The 26,057-nt window shown below is 44.0% G+C and overlaps 1 protein-coding gene across 2 annotated transcripts in view; it reads right to left on the bottom strand.

Moving 5' to 3' along the window:
* The window catches only part of Dock1 (dedicator of cytokinesis 1), a 504,121-nt gene that overhangs the window by 312,610 nt on the left and 165,454 nt on the right, over positions 1 to 26,057 (bottom strand). For both annotated transcript variants that reach the window (XM_038330219.1, XM_038330227.1), the window contains exons 24-25: positions 9,718 to 9,788; positions 6,895 to 7,001 (exon numbers count right to left, since the gene is read on the bottom strand). In XM_038330219.1, the coding sequence (XP_038186147.1) occupies positions 6,895 to 7,001; positions 9,718 to 9,788 (178 nt within the window). The remainder of the gene's footprint in view (positions 1 to 6,894; positions 7,002 to 9,717; positions 9,789 to 26,057) is intronic.

Raw genomic sequence — 26,057 nt, 5'->3', positions numbered from 1 at the left:
CCCAGGAGAAATTCTGCTTTAAATATTTTCCACTGAAGATTGCATGTTTAGGCACTTATTCAGCTTGAGCCACATTTGCATGCACAAGTTTTGCAATAAAAATCTCAAAAGACATGTAAATAAGGTCTTCCTCCCACCAACACTCAGGGAAGGTCGAGGACAGTTCATTGGTAATTTACAGAGTGCTCCTCATTCATTGACCTTTGACACTCACTGGCTGTGTGGAAAACAGGAGCTGTGGGAAGCAGAATAGAGATGTTCACATCGATGAAAACCCAAAGAAAACAAATAAAGCCAGGAGGGTATGAAGGAAGGGATTTTAGGCAAGGCTGCTTGATGCCTGGGGCTGGGAGATGGCTCATTAAGCAAAAGAACTTGCTATACAAGCATGAGAACCTGGGAGAAATACTCCAAAACCCACACTAAAAATATGATATTTTAGCCTGGCAGTGAAAAGGTAGGGAAGGGTGGATCCCTAGGGCCTGCTAACCAGCCAATCTAGACAAATCAGCAAGTTCTAGGCCAGCAAGAGATTCTGCTTAAAAAGACAAAGTGGACAGTATCATAAGAAACAGCACCTAAGGTTGACCTATGGCCTCCACAGACATTTGTAGACATGAATATATATACAAACATATATACTTACACACACACACACACACACACGCACACACACACACACACACGCACACACGCACGCACTTACTCATGCACACATTGACTGTCTGATGTTAACTATCACAAAACACTTTGAAGAGGCTACTGCAAATATACAAAGATCCATGAGCAAAGCTGGGTCAAAGTAATTCACCTGGCAACAGCTTTGGGCAGAATTTAGTCCAAACCCACTAAGATGGCCCCAGAATTCCTGGGAATAGTTTGGAATAGGTTCCCATGGCCCCTGCATACTGTAGTCCAGCAGGGATTCCTCCTTCCCTTTTTAATATAATTGAGCTTAAGGTATCACCTTAGAGCCTTTTTATGGTAAAATCTCTTTTGGTTCCAAATATTTGATTCTCTTTGGAGACAGACAGGTTCTTGGTGTGACGCCCAAGCTGGTCTCATGCCTGCAACAATTCTCTTGCATCAGTCAAGAGATATACGAGCTATAACATTTTTGTTTGATACACATACATAATTTAAAAATTCCTGTGAGTCCTCCTAAGATTCTATAGACTATGATTTCTGGATTCGTGCATGAAGGATTTAAAATGTGTCCATCTCTCTGTTCCCCTGCCAGTTTTCAATATGGTGTGCATAGGTGTGCATGTTGACTTTTTACCTACTGTCTATAATTTTCTGTGTGTGCATTTGTTTGCAAAGTCTCTCACATATCCTACCGAGGGCTAAAACTCACCAGGTGCTAAGAATAACTCTGAACTCATAGCGCAACTTCCTCTACCCGCCAAGTGATACGAATTACAGAAGCATGCCATCACATCTGGCAAAGTAATTTTATTATTCAATGTTGCCTGAAACTTTTTTTTCCCTTTCAGTTAGCCCTAAGTCAAATGCAAGTTCTTGAACTCTGAGACTGCGAGAGTAGAGAGTAAAGAAACGGTGGCAGAGAAAAGATCCTTTATAATCCAAGTTATTCTGGGGGCAGCCGGACCAGATAATGCTGTTCCGAGACAGCCAACAGAAGTCTCTAAGTTCGACCACGTAACAGGCAAACTTAGTTCCATGTTATCTCCATTAATACAACGCAGACTCAACTCTAAAAACAAGTGTGTTGTATTCTGTATTTCTCTGCCTTAGCAAATTGTGGGTAAGGTAAAAATAAAGTCTTCTTCTAGACCATTCACAAACACACTTGCCTCTAGTTAATAGCCGGGCAGGGTTATGGTGACCTCTGTTCAAGGTTTATGGTCATAAATAGACCAAGGACAATGCTTCGAGCCCACAGTCTCAGCACGGAAACTGACTTCTAGGCCAGCCTGGGATGCATTAAGACCCTGTCTCAGAAACCAAAAAGCACAAATATAATTGTGATGGAGATAAAAATACACAGAAGAAAAGGTATCCGTGTCCAGTCCTCTTCCCAGATGTCCTCTTGATTACATTAATGGATGTAGGCAGGAACAAGAGTGTGAGAGTGGAGAAAAGGAGCTGGGCTCTCTCGCTCGTGTTCAGTGAACTTTCCTCCTGGCTGTGGATGAGGTGCGGTCATCTCCTTCAAGATCCCGATGTCACAACTTCCTTACCATGACGGATCATAACCTGGACTCCTGAGCGCAACAAATCTTTTCTCCTTAAGCTGCTTTACTCAGAGTATCGTACCATGGCAACAGAAACTAAGACATTGGGTTCATTAACAAATAAGTTTTTATAAGTTAAGAAAGTCAATTTTCCTGTCTAACTTCTTGCTATAGGTTATGAAGAGTGGAAAAATTCTGGCTCACACATGTAACGACATATAAAAGAATACAGAAGAGGCATATTTTAACTTTCAAATGTACATATTTTTCTATTGAGAAAGGGACAATTTTTATATAAATCTGAACATGTTGAGAAATGCTGTAATTTGTAAATTTAGGAAAACAGGATTTTTGTGATAGAAGCAAGAAAGTTACACCTATAAGTAAAATGCTATATTTTGGTTCAAAGAGATTAAAGGGGATTTTGGATGAAAAGGATTTTTTAGTGAAAACTTAAACCTTGTTCTACAAAAGGAGAATGACTGGACTGCTCTACATAGGGAGGCCGGGAAAAATGACAGGAAAAAAGATTTAACCAAACTGCAGGAAGTCTAAGGAAGGCTGAGTGGTGGTTGGGCACATCTTTACTCCCAGCAATCAGAAGGCAGAGGCAGGAGGATCTCTCTGAGTTCCACGCCAGCCTGGTCTAAATAGGGAATTCCAGGACATTCAGGCCTACATAGAGAGACCCTGCCTTAAAAAAGAATACAAAAAGTCTAATGAAGTCTTAATTTCTGAAAATTGAATTTAAAAAAAATTTCTGTGGCATCAGGGTAAATGTAATTTATTTAAAACATACACAACATATTATTTTAAAAATTAAACATTGACAAACTAACATTTAAAAGAAAATCCAATTCTGAGTATTAAAACCAACAAGCCTCCTTGACATAGATCTGCCCAAAGTTTGTGTTTTATCAAGATGATTTCCGGTATCTCTATTATACTTTTGATTAAAACATGACCTCCGACCCGCCACCTCCAGCCCTGGAACACGAAGGGCTTCTCTGTGTAACAATCCTGGCTGTCCTGGAACTCACTTTGTAGACTGGGCTAGCCTAGAACTCACAGAGATCCTCCTGTCTCTGCCTCCAGAGACTTAAGATTAAAGGAGTGTGTCACTACATTAGGCTAAAACATGGAATCTTAAGAGCGCCTGTCCGTGGCCTTTGCAGCTGCTGTGTTGTTCTGTGTGTATGGCTGGTTGGTTGGCTGGCTCTGTTTGGTGTTTGTTTATTTGGATGTCATCACACTCACTGTCATCTGGACTGGCCTAGAATGCAGATGTCTGGATGCAGGTGTCGGTCCTTCTGCCTCAGCCTCCAGAGTGCTAGGATGATAGGCGTGAGCAAAAGTGGAGGCTTATTAAGTATATATTTGTTTTAAAGTCTTTTGAGTGAATTATTTTAGAACTCTGGTTAAATAAATGACTATTACTTTTCCAAGATGTTTGATATTTATTTTTAATGCAAATGTTCTAAAGATCATATAAGATTTATAAAAGTCTGAAAGTCCTGGTGTGAGGCTGTCAGTCATGACCATTATCTTAAAATGATATGTGCAATAAAAATAACTAAACCATGTCAATTGCCAAACTCTCATCAAAGTTTAAACTACAATTATTATGTCTTTTTTCAACCATAGTTTTGATTCATCTCTGAGACATTTAGAATCAGATTCACCTGCAGGGCAAGGGTTGGAGGGCCTTTAACAACAGAACTTTCAGGAACAATAAGCTATATAATTCGGGACTAGTTTTTCTTTCACTATCTTTGGTTAAAATTAGTATAATCTGAAAGACAGACATCATGCTTCCTAGTTCAAATTGCCATGAAAAGTGGGATTTGCTTTGTTCTGGTGGACGTTGTTTTATATTTCCTACTAACTCTGAATCTATTGTGTGTCACCATGCTGTAAAAACACCAATCCTAAAAGGATAACCCAGCCCATTCCCCATGCTCTACCACCTGCAGGATAAGCAGGCCGAACTTAAGCAAGGATTCCAAGGAAGACGCAACTGAGACCTGCACCTAAGCCTCTGTCTTACTCAAGTGTGGCCAATATGAGTATGACCCTGACTGTACATCACCAGTCACTTTTGCCTTGATATGGCTGAGATGTCCACCCCAGAAGTAACAGATAGCCAGATTCTAAATACATTGATCAACAATATTTCTAGAAGAAAAAAAAAAGCCAGAAGGTAAACCTTTTTAGAATCAAAAAGGAATCAACTGTGTCAATTCAAACCAAAAACAAGTAAATAAAACCAGAAAGGAAGGAGGTATTTATGGACAAGACTGCCTCATGCTGACTGTGATCGAAAATTCCAGGAGCCTGCAAAGAGGCCAGCACACCTTCACAGGGAATTCCTTCCCCAAACACATCTCCACACCTGTCAAAGCCAACAAAGAAGCCACTAGTACGACTCACTGTAGCCAGGGGCAATATTTTTTTTCCAAATACCTCCTGTGATTCTCTTGGTGTTTTATGTTTAAGCATTTACCTCTTTGAACACTTATACCACATATAGTGGGCGTACATTCCTACTGCAGTGCTCCTAAAATCCCCAGGTAAGTTACATAATCCAGACAGGGGCGGGGATGCTACCTCTGTTCGGTCAACAACACAAATTCACTCAGTGAAGATATTGCTGATGGCATTGCTGTTGCCTGGGGAAGCCGTGCTGTGTGAGTGGGGCAGTATATGCTAGGAATAGAAAAGGAGACATAGAAGGATGGGGGGCAGGGCAGCATAGGCCTTGAGGGATCTGATGACAAGTGTTAACTATCAAATTCAGGACCTACAATCACCTGGCAGACAAGAATTAAAGCCACCTATGAGGGGACTATATTGATTGGGTTAAATGAGATGGGAAAACCTACACCGTTCTCCAGACTTGTCTTAGGTTACACGAAGGGGAGAAAATGAGCTGTGTCCCAGGACTCATTCATCTCTGCTTCCTCTCTATGGATGCAACATCACCAGTTGCTTCAAGCTCTCCACCAGAGAGGACTGGAACCTTGAACCATCACTAAGATGAACCCTTCCTCATCTATGTTGCTTTGGTTAAGGCGTTTTATCTCAGCAACAAGAAAAGGAGGGGCGCCAGGTGCCTGTGTGAGTGGTGGGAGGGGCAGAAAAAATGGGTGGAATATGTCGGGGCTTGGGGCTAATGAAGGGAGAACTCAGACATATATGGGGAAGGTGTTGGCACATTTCACCAGTATTGAACCTAATAGGACTTAAATATAAATTGGGACAGGGACGTATTTGTTCTGGCTTCAGCATTCGTCACCACGACACCTGCTTGCAATGTCACCAACGGTTACCTTCTAAGCAGCTTTCTATGGGCCCATGGCATCCTGTTGCTTTTGAAGACACCTAGGCAATCACACCATTCAAGACCCAGACCTTGAGTAAAAGCCTGGATGACTGGAAACAGAACTAAGAGCTCAACTGAGAGCATGCGATTCCAGTTTTAGACAATAGGACTTTTATAAATGAAATACAGGGATTCTGCCCCAGAGAGGAGTGAGAGAGAAGGCGCTTCAGAAAGCCACCCACATTTGGTCTCACCCTTTTAGGGGAGAGGGTGGAGAACTCACACCCTGAAAAAGGATCAACACTCTTTTTCCCCTCCATACAAGTAACATTCCAGTGCATTTTTTTGTTTTGTTTTTTCGAGACAGGGTTTCCCTGTAGTTTCTAGAGCCTGTCCTGGAACTAGCTCTTGTAGACCAGGCTGGCCTCGAACTCAGAGATCCGCCTGCCTCTGCCTCCTGAGTGCTGGGATTAAAGGCATGCCCCACCACCGCCCGGCTTCCAGTGCATTCTTAAGAGTGAAATCAGAAAAGACAACTAAAACCAGCCAAGGTACACAGAAGCACAGGGACTGAAAGAGGAGCACTAAGTTCCTGGTTGGGTTCAGCAGGGCAAACTCTGAGGGTACTTTCCTCCAGGGCTGCTCCATCCCCTACACAGCCCAAGGAGAAGAAGAAACAGCCCTGTGCCTGGGGAGAGAGGAAAAGAATGGAGCCACCAAATGCCTGGTCACAAATAGAAGAGAATAAATCTGTGTTACACAGACAGGCTGTCACCCACTAGACCTCAAGTCTGCTCCCATAAATGAGGGCGGTTAGAGATTATGCAAAGGTTTTGAGCTTTCAATAAAATTGCTTGGCAGGTGTAAAATATTAATTCAATCTGTCCAAATACAAAATGATTAGCCAAAAGGATGGAGAAGCTAATGAAGAGGAATAGAAGGTTCCTTGGGATGCCGGCGTCTTTAGGGCCCTACTGACTCTGAACAGAATTCGAGGAAGCCCTGTCAAAAACCAGAAGTTAGGACAGGATAGAGCCATTACTTCAAAATTTAAAGAAAACTAGATATTTTTCCCCCTTGCAATCATCTCAAGGATGTTAAGTGATTGCCTCCCCAGGACAGACAATCGCACATTTTAAGAGCTACAATGTATGCTGATTGTACAGGGCTCTGATGTGCTCCCAAATTACAACTCGTTTTCACCTCCACTCTCAACGGCCTATTACCTAGATGGTGCCACACTTGCCATTCTCTTAAAAGGGCTGGGCCCTGCCTAGAGCTCTTTTAATTGCAAGCCACCTCTCCTCCTTAGAGCTGACTAAGAGAACTGCCTGAACAACCAGACAATTTCCGAATTCCCAGGGATCCACTCACCGTGCTGAGTGAAGAGGTCACTGTGAACAATCTCAATCAAGCAGTTGAGCTTCTGGACAGTCAGCAAGCCCGCGGGAACATTCAGGATGAATTCCGTGAACATTTTGCTATGAGGAGAAATGCAAGTGACATTGTTCAGAAGCATAGCCAGCCCCAGCACCCCATGCTGTCCCAAGGTGGTGCAGATTCATCAGGGTGGAGAGTGGCCCCAAAATGTCAAGACTAGGCTTGATAGAGGCCTTAACAAAATCTTACCCTGGGAATCTGTGTTTTAAAGCCCTGAGTGGCTACTATTCAAATTGCATACAGTGCTAAGTGCTGGTAAGAATGTAAAGAAATTAGATCCTTCAGGCTATATTGGTAGGAAAGGAAAGGGGTGTGGACACTTGAGAATTTCCTGAAAATGTAAAAACACGTTACCATATGTTGTATATTATATAATGTACAATGCACACATATATACAAAACTCGTACATGACTTAAAATAGCATTATTTATAGTACTCAGAAAAGGAGAAACTGCCCAAATATCTTAGCATATTCGACAATGAAAAACTGGACACCATCAGTTAGGGGCATGTTCTCTATAATAATCAAAAAGACTAAGTTGGCATTGACTCTGAGTCACTTGCCAGCTTAGTTACCAAGGACAAACAAATTTAGGGTAATATCAAACCAGTGCTCTACACTGTCACAGAGTCTAACTGACTGACTGTGTGAGGTCTACTCTGTATGAAAGAGCACCTAGTAGGTGCATGTTGTAGTCAAAATAAATGATGGGCCAGCACGGGATGGTATGCCATGAAAGTGACTCCTAACTGTTGTGGAGAAGAAGATATTAGATCAAGAAAACAAGATACCTTAATTTCAGAAGCTGTCCGTGAAGAAACAATGCTTACCTGAAGCATGCGTTGTGTGTGATTTTAATATCGTTTGTAAAATTGATATAGAACACATTAATAATGAGGCACATGTAGGCACTGAGCAGAAGGTGAAGGGAGGTGACCCAGGGGAAACAGGTCTTCCTCAGAGCTCCAAGCAAATGGTAAAACTGTCCATCACAAGCAGAGATGATGTCCCTCCACTGGCTGACAAGGACAGGCCTGGCAATGGTTCTGGATTCTACCGGACAAGCTTCTCCATTTCCTCTCACTGTCTCTACCCCTGGGCATCACAAATATCTATTGGAATCCCTTGAAGGCTAAGGAAGCCAGGTACTAGGCAGCCATGTCTAATTAAGAAGATTCAGGGAGAGCTCGGGGCCAAGTACAGGGGCCATGGGTGCTGCTGGTCCAGGGGCCACCCTTAAAAACCACCCTCCAAGAAAAGGCCCTTGGAGACTGGACAAACCTGGGTCACAAAGGTTTCTCTTTCATCATAAGGAGCCTGCTAAGCTAGAACCCAAATGTCAGGGTCCTGGAAGCAGAAAATAAGTGTGTCCCTGTTGGACTCTAAATCTCAGGCAAATCATAGAGAGTGCTGTCCAGGAGCCCCTTGTCCTTCAATTTCAAGACATTAATGGCTTCGGGTGGATATAAAGTGAAGGAAAAATGACCCCTCAGGGACAAATGTCCTCTCATGGATATTTGGAGGGTCTGGTTAGCAGAAATGGTGCCATTTCCTACACATAGTTCATTGTGTCAAACCTCAAACAAATATAAAGCAGAGATGTACTGGGCTGCTGGGCTCACATGTGGGATCAAAGGCTAAACGCCCATCAAAGCACTTGACAGAAAGCCATGCAATCTGCAGATTACAGAGCAAAGAACACTGAAAGGGGACATATACCAGGAAGGGAAATCTGGTCCCTAGACTAATATTCCACTCTGAATGACCAGTGACCATCTCCTCAGAGGGTTCATCATCACCATCATCATTATCTTCCTCCTCATTGTTATCATCATAGACGCAACTTCCGACCACCACTATCATCATCACCGTCATCATCACCATAGTAGATGGCAACTTCTGACCCTGATGCCTGTGGCTCAGAGTCCAAAATTTAGGACTGATTCAGAAGGATTCAGGGAGAGAAAGTGTCGTGGTATAATAAAGCAAGGCTACCAAGAGAAGAAAGGTCCCATATAAACAATGTGTGTGTGTGTGTGTGTGTGTGTGTGTGTGTGAGAGAGAGAGAGAGAGAGAGAGAGAGAGAGAGAGAGAGAGAGCGAGCTAGAATGACCTTGTGAGGGTCATTGGGCATGCTTATAGAGGTTATTCTAGTGACACTAACTGACATGAAAAGTAGGAGGACTAGTCTTAACTGTGGGTGGGACAATTGCTGGGCAGGGGATCCTGGACTGTTATCAAGCTAGGAAAGTAAACTAGCATGAGCATGCATTCCTTGCCTTCTGCTTTTTGGCTGTGGATGTAACATGTGCAGCCTCAAAGGTTTGTTATGGCTCCATGTTGGGGTGACATCTGTGGTGAGCCCCACATTGAGGGACACGACACCTATAGTTCCTGCTGCCTTGACTTCCCCGCCATGACAGGCTGTACCCTCAACTGTGAGCCAGAGTGAACACTTTCTCCCTCATGTTGCTTTCATCAGGGTATTTTATCACAGGAACAGACAGGCAAACTAGGACAACATAGGGTCACAGTTCCGTTGTATTGTGAACCATTCTCCAACAACAACAAGAAGAACAAAATAATGTCTGCTAGCAGGTAAAGCCTTCTCCACAGGAAGGCAAATCAACAGCATCCATTTCCCACAATCCAGGGAATTGACCTATGTAGGGAAGCGGCAACCTAGAGCCTCCTCCAAACTCGATGCTTTGGCAGAAAGCTGCACATGGCAAACATCTGTTAACAGGACAGTTACCTGAGCTCCTTGGGATCAAACACCAACTTCACATCATTGACTATCGTTGGCAAGTACTTCAGTGCTGCCCCCTGCAAACCAGAAAGAGTAAGGGTGATCAGAATTAAGGCAGACAAATCTTAATATAATATTGCAATTCTGATAAAGATCCACAGAAAAACTAAGAGGAAAAGATGGATTCTTAACCACAAGAAAAAAAATGAACAAAATAACCATTTATCCCCCCAAAGTGAGCATTTGTTTTGTGTCCGCATGCTTTAAAAAAAATAGAAGATTAAGTTTAAAAAAATCAGTATTCCTCTTTATATAGATGATTAATGGGCTGAAAAAGAAATCAGAGAAATATCACCCTTTGCAGTAGCCACAAATACCATAAAATATCTCGGAGCAACTCTAACCAAACAAGTGGAAGACCTGTATGACAAGAAATTTAAATCTTTGAAGAAAGAAATTGAAGAAGACACTAGAAAATGGAAAGATCTCCCATGCTCTTGCATAGGTAGAATTAACATAGTAAAAATGGCAATTTTACCAATAGCAATCTATAGATTCAATGCAATGCCCATCAAAATCCAAGAAAAATTCTTCACAGACCTCTACAAGAATGGCACTCAACTTCATATGGAAAAGCTAAAAACTCAGAAGAGCCAAAATAATCCTGTACAATAAAATAATTTCTGGAGGCATCACAGTCTCTGACTTCAAACTCTATTACAGAGTTACAGTACTGAAAACAGTCTGGTATTGGCATAAATACAGACAGGAGAACCAACGGAACCGAAAGAAGACCTGAATATTAATCCACACACTTTCAAAAACCTGATTTTTGACAAAGAAGCAAAAAATATCAAATGGAAAAAAGAAAGCATATTTAACAAATGATGCTGGCTTAATTGGATATCAACATGTAGAAGAATGAAAATAGACCCATATCTATCAGCATGCACAAAACTCAAATCCAAATGGATCAAAGACCTCAACATAAAGTCAACCACACTGAACTTCATAGAAGTTCCTCAATATAACCCCAGTAACACAGACACTGAGAGAAACAATTAATACATGGGACCTCCTGAAACTGAAAAACTTCTGTAAAGCAAAGGACATGGTCAACAAGACAAAACGACAGCCTACAGAATGGGAAAAAAAATCTCCACTAACCCCACATTAGACAGAGGTCTGATCTTCAAAATACACAAAGAACTTAAGAAATTGCTCAACAAAAGAACAAATAATCCAATAAAAAAATGGAGTAAAGACCTAAACAGAGAACTCTCAACAGAGGAATCTAAAATGGCTGAAAGACACATAAAAAATTGCTCAACATCCTTAGTCATCAGAGAAAATTACACCTGTAAGAATGGCCAAGATCAAAAACACTGATGACAACTTATTCTTGAGAGGTTGTGGGGAAAAGGGAACACTCCTGCATTGCTGGTGGGAGGTCAAGCTGGTAGAGCCCCTTTGGTTATCAGTGTGGTGATTTCTCAGAAAATTAAGAAACAACCTTCCTCAAGACACAGCAATACCACTTTTGGGTATATATCCAAGGGATGCTCAACTGTGCCACAAGGACATGTGCTCAACTATGTTCATAGCAGCATTGTTTGTCATAGCCAGAACCTGGAAACAACCTGAATGCCCCTCAACTGAAGAACAGATAACGGAAATATGGTACATTTATACAATGGAGTACTGAACAGCAGAAAAAAAAAATAACGACATCTTGAATTTTGCAGGAAAATGGATGGAGCTAGAAAACCGCATTTTGAGTGAGGTAACCCAGACCCAGAAAGACAATTATCACATGTACTCACTCATAAGTGTTTTTTTAAACATAAAGCAAAGAAAGCCAGCTTACAAACCACAATCCCAGAGAACTTAGACAACAATGAGGACACCAAGAGAGACTTACATAGATCTAATCTACATGGAAATAGAAAAAGACAAGATCTCCTGAATAAATTGGGAGCATGGGGACCTTGAGAAAGGATTGAAGGGAAGGGGAGAAGCAGGGAGGGGAGCAGAGAAAAATGTAGAGCTCATAAAAATAAACTACACACACACACACACACACACGATCAGCCCTTTGAACATGCATACGAACATTATAGGGCCAAAGGGGAGAAAGGGTAACACTGTAATGAACACCAATAAGCACTGCTTGAAAAACTAATTGAGCTGAGCAGAAATGTTTGTCTTCTTCAACTGAAACAATGCTCAGACAACAAACACACACCAATCACCTAGAAAAATACTGTTTTAGCAAATCCACTGCGGGTTCCCACAGAAGCAGTTCTGTTCTACTCCAAGAATGTCGTCCTGCTGTCTGTGTCTTTTCGTGAAAGACCATTTTCATCATTTCCAGTCACCTCATCCCTTCAATTCTGTGTCTTCCAGCTTCTTCATCTATAGGCAGTGACTCTAACTGGGTCCTTGCACCCGAACAAGGAGGGCTTGAGAAGTCAGGCCATAGTCAAAGTTTGGGGAACATATAAGACCAGAACATGGTTCAAAATCAAGCCTGCAATGTGCCTGGGCATTGCCAGCCATGTTTGCCCATGCCACACCTCAGGACTTCACTACAGCCCTGGCTCTACACACATACCATGCCCACTGTGCACTGTGCATGTTATCACACCACAGATGGGCAAGGAGCTCTGCCCTGCTGAAATCTCCATTTCAGATCCCAAATAATCTGTTAATGAATCACAGTATTCTTACCATAATAATAGTTTCTGCCTTTACAGAATTACAGCGGCTTAACTGACAGGAAGGAAAAACTGGTGATATTTTCCTACTGTCATTCTTCAGTATGTATCTTATTAGCCTGTCTTTGGAATATTGAGATATACAAACAAGCATCTCTATCATTAACGGGCATATTTGCTTTTCTCTTTGATAAGTAGTAAAATTCAATGTATATCCAAAAGTTGTTTTTAAACAAATTTTTAAGGCTGCATCCTCAGTACCTGATTGATCTGCATGCTTGTATTCTCCCGCACACCTGGGGTCATGTGAAAATTTCTCAGGTGAAAGGGAGGCACAAAGCACAGAGAACTTAAGAAGCCCTGTCCTGAAAGCCCAGCACCTCAGAGAGGAAGAACAGAGAGTCTATCACCTGTCCCGAAAGCCCAGCACCTTAGGGAGTAGAGCAGAGAGTCTATCACCTGTCATTCACCATGCTAAGACCTACCCACTCATGGATATTATTTAAAATTTTAAATTAGTATACACAATATTAAGCTTTATTACAGCATTTTCAAACAAAATTTATTTTTATTACTTATCTTCCCCATTTCTCTGCCATCCTCTGGACTGATCCCCATTCTCCTGGCCCCATGGTCTCCTTACTCCCACCCTACCACTGGCGCAAAATCTCCTCATTCTGTTTTTCTCCAGTTTCCCCAGTGCTTTCATAGCATACATCTGTCCACACTCATGCCTCTACACACACACACACACACACACACACAGCTGGAATCCCCATAGGGAGAGAATATTTAATATTTGTGTTTTTGATTCTGGGTCACTTCACTTAATATATTTTTTGGATCTATTCATTTTCTGACAACACTCAAGATTTTATTTTTCTCTACTACTGAATAAAATTCAACTGGGTATATAAACCACAATTTTTCATTATCCATTCATCTGTTGATGGCTGGTTCCATTTCCTTGTTATTGTGATAAATTAGACAAACAAAAAACTGCCAATCAACAAAACTGCCAGTCAACAAATGGGCTAATGAAATGAAAAGATTGTTTTCAAAAGAAGATAAATGAATGCCCGATATGTATATTTTTAAATGTTCACCATCTTTAGTCATGAGAGAAATGAAAACTAAAACTACTTTGAGCTCCATCTCACCCCAGTCAGAATGGCTGCCGTCAGGGAAAGAGGCAATGTTGGTGAGGATGCAGAGACAGGGGGACTCTTGGGCACTGCTGAGAGGGCTCTAAGACAGCAGTCATTATGGAAATCAGCACGAAGTTCTCCAAAAGTTCAAAGCAGAAGTGGGTGGGAAAAATGGCTTAGCAGGGTCATGGTACTTGTTACTAAGCTTGATGACCTGAGTCCAATCCCTAGGGCCCACATGATAGGAGGACAGAACTTACTCCTATAAGTTCTACTCTGACTTCCACACATGTGTGCACCCCCCTCTCTCTCTCTCTCTCTCTCTCTCTCTCTCTCTCTCTCTCTCTCTCTCTCTCTCTCTCTCTCCAGACAGGTACGTAGATAAATGTAATTAAAAAAATTTTTAATGGAAATACCATATGACCCAACTATAGCACACCTGGGCATGTGCCCAAGGAACACACTCCACCACAGCGACCCTAGTAACCCCTACATCTCTTATCTAACTCTGTCAGAATTCCTGTGTGGCCGGAAGTGAGATGTGTCAGAGGAAGAAACTGACAATCGAGGCATTGGTGACTTTGGTCTTATTCACAGTGAACACTGAACATTAGCAATAAACGTGAATTCGGGGGAAGCTGGAGACCCTTCTCCTCAGCTATATCCTGCTGGGGAAAGTTCCTGAACATCAGTGTTCGAATCTGCCACATTGTGTCTGTGACTCTAAGTAGCACGTGTGCTACAGATAGCCCTGTTTCTGCTATCTGACTCATGTCAATTACTTCATGGAACTGCGGGAAGGCTCGGAATCAAATGGAGAAGAGAGCAGAATGACACTTAGCAGAACACACAATGGGAATCGGTGTTTTCCTCCCCCAAACAGGCAGAGTATCTTCCTGAATGGATACGGTCAAGGGCGTTATAACAAAGGCACCATTTCTTCAAAAGCATCTCCAAATACATTCACTCCAGATGCACAGACACAAAGGCAAACTTTAAATGCATCGTCGCCCTTAGATAAAAAAACTCAGAACTATGAAACTTTCACAAGAAAAGGTTTGTGACTTCGGGCCAAGCTAAGATTTCTCACACACAATAACAACTGCACAGACTGTAACAGAAAACACTCAAAACAAAGAGCCACATCTCTCCAAAGCAGTCTGGATAACAAAGCAGGAGCCATGCACGGGGGAAGTTAGCTATGAATCCCAATCTGGCTGGGACTCCTCATATCCAGCATGTTCAAAGGGCTCTGAAACTTGATAAGGAAACAATACTCTGCACTTTAAAAAAAAAAAAAAGAGCAAAAGACTGGAAGAGGCAACTTCTCTGAGGGAAAAAAAAAATGTACAGATGAAAAACAAACACTTGAGAAGATGCTCAGCACAAGCCGGGCATGGTGGTGGAATCTCAGAACCTGGAAGATGAAGGTAGGTGGATCAGCAGTTCAAGGTTATATGCAAGATCAAGGTCAGCAGCTTGGGGGAGAGAAGGGGAGAGAGGGAGGGAGGAGGAGGAGGGGGAGGAGGAGGAGAAAGAGAGAGAGAGAGAGAGAGAGAGAGAGGGAGAGGGAGAGGGAGAGGGAGAGAGGGGGGGGGAGAGGAGAGAGAGGGGGAGGAGAGGAGAGAGAGGGGGAGGAGAGGAGAGAGAAGGGGAGGAGGGAGAAAGGAGAGAGAAGTGGTGAGAAGGGGAGAGGGACGAGGGAGTAAGAGAAGAAGAGGGGATGAATAGAATGTTTGGAGGATGGGAAGGCAGAGAGGATCTCCACACAACTATTCATCAGGAGAATATAAAATAAATCCCCAGAGAGGCACTACTCTATCTTGTAGAACTAGTAGAAGGTAGCCAAAGTGTTCAGGAACAGACTGCATGCCTGTGCTGCCAGTCGAGGCTCAAAAACTGTGCAGCAAGGCTAGAAACAATCTTGGTAGTTTGTTTCAGTAAGAATCCACCCCTCAAGTGCACCCCTAGGTGTTAGAATACAGAAACCCTGTATCATGCACATGGCCTTACTGGTTAAAAAACGAGAAGTAACCAAAAAGTCCCCCATGAGATGAATCCATACAATGAAGTACTACGCAGCACTGAAAATACGAAACCACAATTACACACATGCAGGTGAATCTTAGATGCACTGGGCTAAGAGAGAGGGCCCAGAAGGCCACACAGACTATGACTACATTTTAAACATTCTGGAAATGTCAAAATATCATGGAGCACGTGAAAGTCCAGGAGAAGCTTTTGCCAAAGAAGGTGGAAGAAAGTCACAGTGGCTTGCTCTCTTTCCTGTGCATGTATTTTAGGCTTTGTAGAAAGAGCCAGAACTGTCTGTATATGAGAGAAGCCAGTTGGCAGAAAAATAGAAACCCCACCCCATAAAGGCCAACAGAAAACAGAAAAAAAATGAGACCCTTACAAATGTCCCAGCCTAACCTATGCATGAGCTTTTTGCTTTACTTTTCAAAACCATTAGAAATGATACACAAAGAAACTGTCTCAAAAAAAAAACACAGTAGAAATGTATTAAATGTATATATGTCCATATTGGGGCAGAGGGGCAGCTGAGAATGCACCTGCCCTCCTGTGTGGAAGGCCTCAGCAACCAGATTCAAGTCATATGACAAGCATCTTAACCTACATAATGTAAGCATACTGACCCAAATGATACACTAAATGGTCATGACCTCTGGAGGGCGCCCCTGAGCATGTTGGCACAGATGGAAAGGGGGAAGAGTGAGGCCCAGAGCTGTCTGCCAGGAGTCACAGTGGTAAGGACTGGAGTCGTCTGTCTGGCTCCATGGCTGGTTTACTGAAGCCGCCATATTTGGTCCTCATAACTTTTACAAGGACTAATAAGGTAAAGTCAGACCCTGGGAGTGTGGGTAAAAGGCCAAGTTTAGCAGAGGGCCTACAATCCCAGCAATGATAAGTTTGGGAGGTAGAAACCGCTAGACCCCCAGAACCTTGCTAGCTAGCTAGCCTAGTCTACCTAAGAAAGTTCCAAACTATCTAGAACTCTTGTCTCAAGCAAAAGACACCTGAGGAATAACACTGAGGCTGCCCTCTGACCTCCACACATGCTATGCCTATGTGTTTGCAACCATGAGAATGCACAAGGGTGGTGAGCAGCTTGTCCCCTAACTCTCCCCATACATTTAGGCGCCCACTGGTCTTTGCAGGCATTAGCACTGCCTTGCAACACCAAACGGATCTAGGGTTTTCAATTAGCAACCTTGTGCTGCTACGGGGGGTTAGGGGGGGAGGTCCTAAATAGAAATCATTTCTTTCTGGTTTCAAATGTTCTGCTTCAACTACCGCAGACTTGGTCTGAAAAACTAGAAAGTATTTATGGTGACATTTAATAATGAGCATCTGCAAAGGCTGGCTACTGGGTCTTTCAAAGTATCTCATTTAGTGTGTGGACGTCCACGGGGGAAGGTGTGGATGGGTTCGGTGCATTTTACTCTGAACCCAGCAAAGTATTCAGCTGCCTGCAGCAATGCCATAAACAGCACTTGCAAAGATACAGCAGGCAGTCACAAACCAGACAGGGTTTTATGGGCCCCCTTCTGCAAGTAGCCTTGAGCCACCCAGTGCATCGCTCAGCAGGACAGTCAGAATGGCAAGTCAGAGACAGGGCCCTGGCAGGCTACCCCAGTGAGGTTCTCTTGGGCCTCACCACCCAAGGATGTCCAAGGGATGTGCACAGAAGCACCAGAGACTAACGGATCTCACAAAGCCCATTAGACCAGAATACAGCTTATCAGACTAAACATTGAGACCTCCTAGCATACAAGAAAAACAGCTTGGGAAGACAGTTAGACCACAAATCTGAACTGCTGTGAATTGAGTCCTCTGCTTATGTGACCATTCTCAGAACACTGCAGTTACCCCTTATCACTCTGCTCTAAGTGGCACCCTATTTCCCCTGCCCTCTTACATGTGGGGGTCCCTCTACCTGTGGGCCCTGAGCTCTCACCTCCTTCCACCTCTGATATGCACTACTCCTTTCTCTTGAGCTTCACTCCAGCCCCAAGAGCTTCTGGGCTTTGGATGCCTGCTTACTCCACAGCCTTGACAGTATGCTCTGCACTTGGATATCAGCCCAGGCATCCTGCTTCTTCACAGCCCACTTCTGAAAACCAGAGTCACCTGATATTAAACTTGCCCTGACCCTGTCACCTTCTCCCTTCTGTAGATATTCCATTCAATGAGTCAACCTTCTAGCTGACCTCCTACCTCTGCTCTAACCCCTATAGCTCATTTTTTCACTGGGAAAGCAGAGGAGCCCTCCAAGGATCCTATATGTATGTGTGTATGTGTGTGTGTATGTGTGTGTGTGTATGTGTACTATATATATACATATGTATCCCATACATATGAGATAGATAAATACATATAGATATATAGATGATATAGATATTGATGTAGATATAGATAAATAGTGACATCTTCTGCTCTGGGGATAAGGGTAACCTGGTTAGCATTGCCTCAGGCTCCTGGGCTCCAGCCTACCTGAAGCACCCACTTCAGAAAAATGCACAGCCCCTTTGGTTTCTTGTATACACCTATGCACTACACCCGCTCACCTGGCAAACCCCCCAATCTCAGTTAATCTGCTTAGCCTCCACCCTTAGTTTAGACTCCAATCCCTCCAGGACACAGAAATGCTGAATTAAATACCTAGAGACATTCTTAAGGGCAGTAATCTAAAGTTGGCTTGATCGTGTCCATGAGAAAATAATGTCCTCTGTTCTCCATTCTCAGAGAACATGAGACAATGCCAACCAACGGGGCTCCCAGAAGAATATGAGCCTGGAGCAGTCTTCACTGGGCCCTGAAACAACACCTGCCTCTCCACTAGCATTCATCCCTGTTGACACCCTCAGTTAAGAGAGAAAACCACCACATCTTATGTTCCTAGAGTCAGCAGCTCTGCTTTCCTCCCTCCCTGATTTACCCCCGGGCCAGTGTGAACCACCTGGTTTAGGACCACATCTTGTATGTCCTCTTTCCAATAAATACCAGGGGTGCCCAGAGTTTGCAGTGCTAGAGACTTGGTCTGAGCTTGCTAGAGGCATCAGTCTCTACAGAGTATGGGCACTGCCCTGAGGGCAGGTCTTGGGCAGCTGGAAGGACTGCTGCTTCAAGTAAAGCCAAGACACAGCACACTGGCATGGGTGTGACATTGTGGGCAGATGACACTGGGTACAGTCTTATCTAGAGAGGAACCCATAGAAAAAAAGGGGAATGTTCACAGGTGATCCCAGCAGAGTGGACAGAGAAACAGTGCAGGGAGACAGAGGGCAGCGCTCCAGCCTAGTATTAGGAATAAGAGCACAATCCACCATCTGTTATGTGAGCATACTATCAGGTGGTAACTAGTGGCTGTGGTTAACAGGACCTGACTCCAGGGAACACTGGAAGAAAGAAGAACCACGAGCAGACAAGCTTGCCCCAGGATGCCAATGGGTGTCCAGTACACAACAGACTCTGGCCAGTTCCACCAGCACGGTGGCCACAGGACAGCATGCGGATGCGGCAAACATTAAATTCAGAAAGCGCCCTGACTGCAGAGCTCTTCACTCCAAGTCTGAACTCCCTGGAAATCTTATAACAAGTCCATCCCAAGTTCTTTGCCAGCAATGAAGGGCATTTGCAATTCCTTCCGGATTTGTTTGGTTTCTAGTATTATAGGAAACTCAATGAAGGCTTTTACTCACACAGAGAAGAGCCTGCTCAGAATGTGACAATCTCCCCTCAATAGTGGCCTTGGCACAGTAGTCCCTTGCTTGCACAGTGGGAGACCACTCACCCATTTCTAGGACTATGGAGTTGGGGAAGTGTGTTGGTGGACAGGCCTTTGGGATGTTTCTAAAAAGAGAGCTGAGAGGAGTGGGGTATCTCTCTCAATCCATCCAATGAGTCTGGGTACCATGGACCACTTACCCTCTGACCTGCTCTGGGTACCATGGACCGTTTATTCTATGCCCTGCTCTATCAAAGAACGGAAAAGCGCTCTGCAGGAATTCAGACGAGCCCACTGATTGGGGTTCTGTTTACTCATCTCCTATTCATTAAGTCAGAGGGGAACTTACACTGAATGTCGATTTTTTTAAGCCAGTTATTCCCTTCTATTTGCTTTGCAATACAGCTAAACAAGCATCGCAGCAGATTGGAGCCAAGCTTGCCATTCTCTTTAAATGGGATGGAGCTTTTATCTGCCCATTCTAATGGAGAGGTCCAGTTCTGAATAAACTTGAATACAGGGGCACAGGTCTACTGACCCAGGTGTATACTGAGAATGGAACACACACTTGAGGCTTCACACACAAGCAAGTGCAATGAGGGCTTGGAAGGTGGCCCAGTTGGTAAAGTGTGTACGGTTTTTCTTTTGTTTTGTACAAACACAAGGATAAGAGTTCGATCTCCAGAACTCACATCATAAAGAAAAGCTGGGCATCATGGTGTGGTGCTTCTAATCTCCGCACTGAGAGGTGAAGATAAGCAGATCCCTGGGGATTGATATAGTCAGTTTGCCTTGCTCCAGGCCAGTGAGAGACCCTGCGGCAATGAAAAGACAAGGTGGGTGTGCCTGGTAGAAGGAAACTTGAGGCTGACTTTTCATACACCTGCATACACAGGTGTATTCATATGCACGCACACATGCACATGGGGAGAGGGAGCGAGGGGGGGAGGGAGGGCGGGAAGGAGCGCGGGAGTGAGGGAGGGAGGGAGGGAGAAAATGTGCACTGATCCACCACTGAGGGCAGAGGAAAGGCAGCAAGTGATATACGGTTAAGACAAAGGACCATGCTGCAGGAAAAGCTATTTCCACTTCTATGAGGAGACAGTCAGGCTGCCAAGTGTTGTTCCTAAAATTGGGTTCATCTCTTAATATCCAAATAATCAGGAATTCAGAACATTCAGCAGTCAAAGCCCTGAAGAAGGTAAATGAGATCAAAAGGGAACCAAATGGACAAGGAACGCACAGAAACTAAAGTTTTGGAGGGAAAAACGGGGAACTCATTAAAAGGACCACAAAAGGACAGCAGACACTTTTAAAAGTTTTCTCATCAGTAAAACAGCTGAGGTTTTAAAAAAAATTAAATAAATTTTATAGTTCACATAATTTCCTTGTCATGCCTCTCATGAGAAGGCTAACTTAATACAAACTGTAAAACAAAACCAAAAAATGCACTTCCTACCCAGCCTCAGTTTAATGCCGTGAGTGTCTCTCTGCCTAAAAATATGCCTACTGATGACGATTAATAGAAACTATTTTAGGGTAAAGTTCAGCCACATTATTCAGCATAATTATTTTAATTAAATCCATTAGCATATCTTTATATAAGATTACAAGAGCTATCGGTGATACAAAATAAGTTTTTCTTGAATAATGTATGAAGTAATTATTAATTTACATATTTCTGGAGAAAAACGCATATTAAAATGATTCCATTTGTAGATTTTTGAGATAAAATATATATATAAGTCAACAGAGTCTCCTTTCAGACTTAAGAGTTCTGGTTCTGGAAGACCTCACAAATATCAGAAAATCTTCATAAAGAAAAGTAGAAAGCATATGCCTGCCCAGGGCTACCCTTGGGTGGAGGTCTGGAAACAGGGCAGGTGGCTGGACCCAGTGGGATGACATGGAACAGATAGGAGCCTGCAGCCTTCAGAGCAGAGCAGGAACTGTGTGGGGCCATGAACAGAACCTACACAAATAGAATGCTGGAGAAAATCCCATTAGACTAGCTTGAGTTTCTCACCTCTTTCCTTGGTCATCAAGCTATCGCTGCCTCAGGTCCTGCCCTTCCTGACAGCATCCCTCATCTCTCCTCTGATGCTTGGGGGTATTCAAGCCCTATTGTCAGTGGGGCTGCTGGAGTTTCCTGTCCTAAATATATCAGCCTATCACTGAGTGCTACCAAAATCTAATAAACAAAAAAATTATAAATGTTTCTCGCTGAATCTACATCATGCTCCCACACTTAAAATCCAAAGGTTGCACCACTTTTGAGAGTACTGGCCATTGGGAGAGGGGCTCTTAACTATGTGGGAACGTTTTTGGCATCTTGGAATACTGTCCACTAAAAGTTTGAACAAGAATGAGTACACAACAACACACGCATGTGCATACACAGACACACATGCATGCACATACATACACACATGCATACACACATACATACACACGTATACCAAGAACTTCCTGGCTCATGTGCCTGTGTCACATCCACGTCCCCACAGCACATAGGTCCACAGCCAAGTCCAGAACCAACAGACACCAGAGTTGTTCAGCTCAAGCCACAATTTCTTTCTTTCTCTGTACCTGGCCCTGGCTAAGTGAGCATACATCACTTCTCTGCCTTCCACACAACTCTCTAACTCTACCAGAGAGCTGGGACCTACACATAGTCCTTGTCCCCAGTGCCAGGCAGAAGGGAAACTGGAAGAGAATGAGTCAAGGGTAGAGCATGAAGAAGCCACCATGACTCAGTGACTCAGGACAAAGCCACAGTGGCCCAGAAGAGCAGGCAGGCTTTGCAGATGGCAGGTACAAAAAGACCCATGACAAGAGGCAGAGGCAAAACAAAGCAAGGAAGACCAATGGGCCAACCAGAGCAGAAAGGGCAAATGTTCCTGGACACTCACTCCCTAGCCTCTGTTAATCTGCTTGCCAGTAATCAAGGCATGCTAAACAGAGGAATTAGTGTGATTTAGCAGGGACAAATCTGAACTACATTATTGAACTTTTCCTGCTTGTTTCTGTCTCTGTCTCTCTGTCTCTCTCTCTCTCTGTCTCTCTCTCTCTCTCTCTCCCTCTCCCTCTCCCTCTCCCTCTCCCTCTCCCTCTCCCTCTCTCTCTCTCTCTCTCTTTCTCTCTCTCTCTCTCTCTCTCTCTCTCCCTTTTCTTTCGTTCCTTTTAAACTTTAGACCAGCTCAGTCATGTTGGGGAAAGCTTGGAAAAAGGAGAGCAATCGTGTGAGAAGGCCTGCTGATTGGTGCAAATTTGGTACCTGTCTAGACAGCTTCCAGGAGGCAAAGCTTGATTTCCAAGTGATGGGAACTGACTATCTAAAACACACTTGAAATTCAGAGGTGAACGGAAGGGGAAACTGGTCCTGGCCCATAACCACTGAGGCCTGAACCTCAGTGGAGCAGTTTTGAAAACAGTGAACTGAAGGGGAACATAGCACATTACTCTTGGGTCTCCTTACTGCCTGAACAATCTTGGAAAATGGAACACAGTATGTTTCAGAGGGCAGAGGAGACCAAAGCAAGAAAGCAACGGAGCCTCCAGATCATTCTTCCAAGGCCAGGCTAGGTACCCATCTCTACCCTTTCTGCTGCTTTGCTGTCCCCAGACTCTGTCCCACAGCCCCACCCTCAGACAATACAGAGAGCAAAGTCAGGGAACACACACAGCTCAGCAGTACTAGACATGGTGGGGGATAAAGAAAACAAACACCAACCGTGCTAACTCACTACCACCAGTTCTGGCCAAAACCAGCCTATCTGAACTTGGGGTACTGGAAGCTCATGCCTATCTCTCCTGGACCTCATCCAAAATATATATGAGTCCCAACACCAGTCCTGTGTTTGAATGCCCCCTATAAGATTTAAGTTCAAGTTCAAGTTGGGAAAAAGTTACTGAGAGTCTGTAAGAAGGTGATTTAGCTATGAGGGCTCTGTCGTAGATTCTATCAGAGAAAGCGGAGGGGCTATCACTCGCTCCTCTTATCCTGCTAGATCACATGCAGGGGAATGAAGCCCTGTGCTTGAACTGTGAGTAATACACTTCTGCTTATCACACATGACTCCGGTCACAAGAATCCTGCTAGCAGCCTAAAGCAAGACTGAGAAGCCTCAGAACTGAGTATGGAATAATCCAAGAACAGAATCTTTACATAGAAAAATCACATTTGTGGGAGGGGAGCCCCTAAATTCAATGGTAAGTGGAGTCTCTATCAGAGAAGGGAGGGGTAGGTAGAAACACATACAGAAGGGTCACTAGATGCAAGCAGAGAAAGGAATGGTTGAGCCTCAACTGCAAAGGGAGGAGGATGTGCTGACTAGGTTTACATCAACCTGACACAAGATGGAGTCATCACAGAGGAGAGAGCCTCAATTATAAAAATGTCTCCATAAAATTTGGCTGTAGGCAAGCCTGTAGGGCATTTTCTTAATTAGTGATTGATGTGAATGGGCCCAGACCATTGTGGATGGGGCTGTGCCTGGACCTGTGGTCCTCGGTTCTATAAGAAAGTAGACTAATGAAGCCATGAAAAGCAAGCCCATAAGCAGCTCCCCCTACATGGCCTCTCCATCAGCTCCTGCCTCCAGGTTCCTGTCCTGTTTGAGTTCCTGTCCTGACTTCCTTTAATGATGAATGGTGATGCAGAAGGTAGCGTCGGCTCTTGCAATACTACTGTATGGGAGATCAAACCTGAGACTCCAAGTGCAGAACAAACTTCTTCAAGATGAATTCCCAACTGACTGAAGCCTGCGTAAGAGTGAGAAAGAGAAATGGAGAAAGACAGAGGCGGAGAAAGGAGTGTAAGCCAAATAAACCCCTTCTTTCTCAACTTGCTTTTGGTTTATGTGGTTTCATCATAGCAATAGTAACCCTAACTAAGAAAACCAAGCACCACTAGGAAAGACCCAAAGCAGGAGGGACAGCAAAGGTTTCTCCTCATGTCCACTTGGCCATTCTGATGCCTTGTTCTTGGACTTCGGACCTCCTGAGCTGTACGAGGATAACGCTGTCCCGAGCAAGCCAGATGCTATTTATCAGCACACTTGCCCTAAAACCAGCAGACTGCAGATGCCAAAGCCAAACGGCACCTCGAATGAGAACCCCTTTGTGCTGCCTACAGCGAGACTACTTGGTTTTTATTTTCACTACTTCTGACCTCCACATTTGTAAAGTACCATGAAATGGAGCTTTCAGGAAGCAGAAACACCACCTGTGAGGCACAGCTGCTCCAAGCCTCTCCATTATTGTTCTCAGAGTCTGCCCTCATCTCCCAAGGAAGAACTAGTCAAGACCTACTCCCAGATAGCACCCGTGCCACTGCCTATGCTGACAGCATCGTGGGCGGCATGTAGCAGCCATGCTGATACACAGGGACAGCCAGGCTTCGGAGTCACACTTCTAAGACGCAATGTTGCTCTCCCTCAACTCGCCTAGCACCCAGTGCCCAGGGCTTCTCAGCTCCCTAACACTGCCACTAGAGTCACTTCCTTGATGTGGGATTCCCTCTGTATGCTGTGAATACCACTGGCTAATAAAGAAGCTGTTTTGGGCCTCTGATAGGGTAGAGCAGAGCTAGGTGGGTAAAACTAAACTGAATGCTGGGAGGAAGGGGGCAGAGGTAGGGATAAGCCAAGGAGCTGCTGCAGGTGAGACAGACACGTTGGAACCTTGCTGGTAGGCCACAAGTCTCGTGGTAAAATATAAAATAATGGAAATGGGTTAAATTAAGATGTAAAAGCTAGTCAATAAGAAGTTAGAGATAATCGGCCAAGCAGTGATTTAATTAATACAGTTTCTGTGCGGTTATTTTGGGAGTCTGGGCAGTCCCAAGAAACGAACAAGCAGCCCCCTACTACAACTCCTGTACCCATAGTCTTACCAGTTTTACCCAGGAATATATACCACAGTAATGGAGTTACTCTGCAACTTCTCTGCCCAGCCCAGTATTCTCTGGGCACAAGTGTCTACTAAGGAGCTGATACACACCAGAGCAGAACAGAAAATCTGGTTTCATTCCATTTGAACAGATTTAAATATCAACAGAGAGGTACAAATCTGGCAGCCACACCACAACAGAATTCGGGGTCTGCTCATCTCATCCCTGGCTCATGGGTTCTTCAGTACCAATTTCTCTTGGTTTCTCCTGGAGCATATGGTGAGCATTAACTGGGATATACTCTAGGGGAGGAGGTAGTTTGTAACTGTAGAGCAAGACTTTCCTTCAGAAGAGAACCAGTGTTCATGGCCAGACTGAGGCTCCTCCACTGCCCAGGAGCTGTGATGCGCTAGGTCCTAAAGATCCCAGCCTGCTCTCCAGGAACCCCAATGCCTTGTACCCCAGCTGTGAAGACATATGAGCTGTATACTCTTAGGATATACTTGCTGCCCTGGGACTCTGCCCTTCAATTCACTCCTTCTGGACACCCTTCCCTTTGCTCAGAGGCAAGAAGTGTGAGCGTCAGTCCTCAGTCCTTGCTACCCATGAAGATCCGAAACAGTGAAGAATGTGGAAGAGACCTACATTGAGCTTAGGGAGGGTTATTCGCCTGTTTCTCATAGCTGTAAAAAAGAAAAAATACCTGAGGTAATTAATGAATGTTCTGCAGCTCCTCATCTGAGACAGGGCTTCTGGTGAGGGTTTCCTATAGCAATGGTGGACTACATCACTCCATAGTCCCAGCAGAGAGAGACAGAGAGATAGACAGGCAGGCAGGC

Source organism: Arvicola amphibius, chromosome 1 (genome assembly GCF_903992535.2).
Source record: "Arvicola amphibius chromosome 1, mArvAmp1.2, whole genome shotgun sequence".
Classification (NCBI taxonomy): domain Eukaryota; kingdom Metazoa; phylum Chordata; class Mammalia; order Rodentia; family Cricetidae; genus Arvicola; species Arvicola amphibius.
Note: the sequence above shows the minus strand (reverse complement) of the source record. Positions and strands in the feature narration are given on the sequence as shown.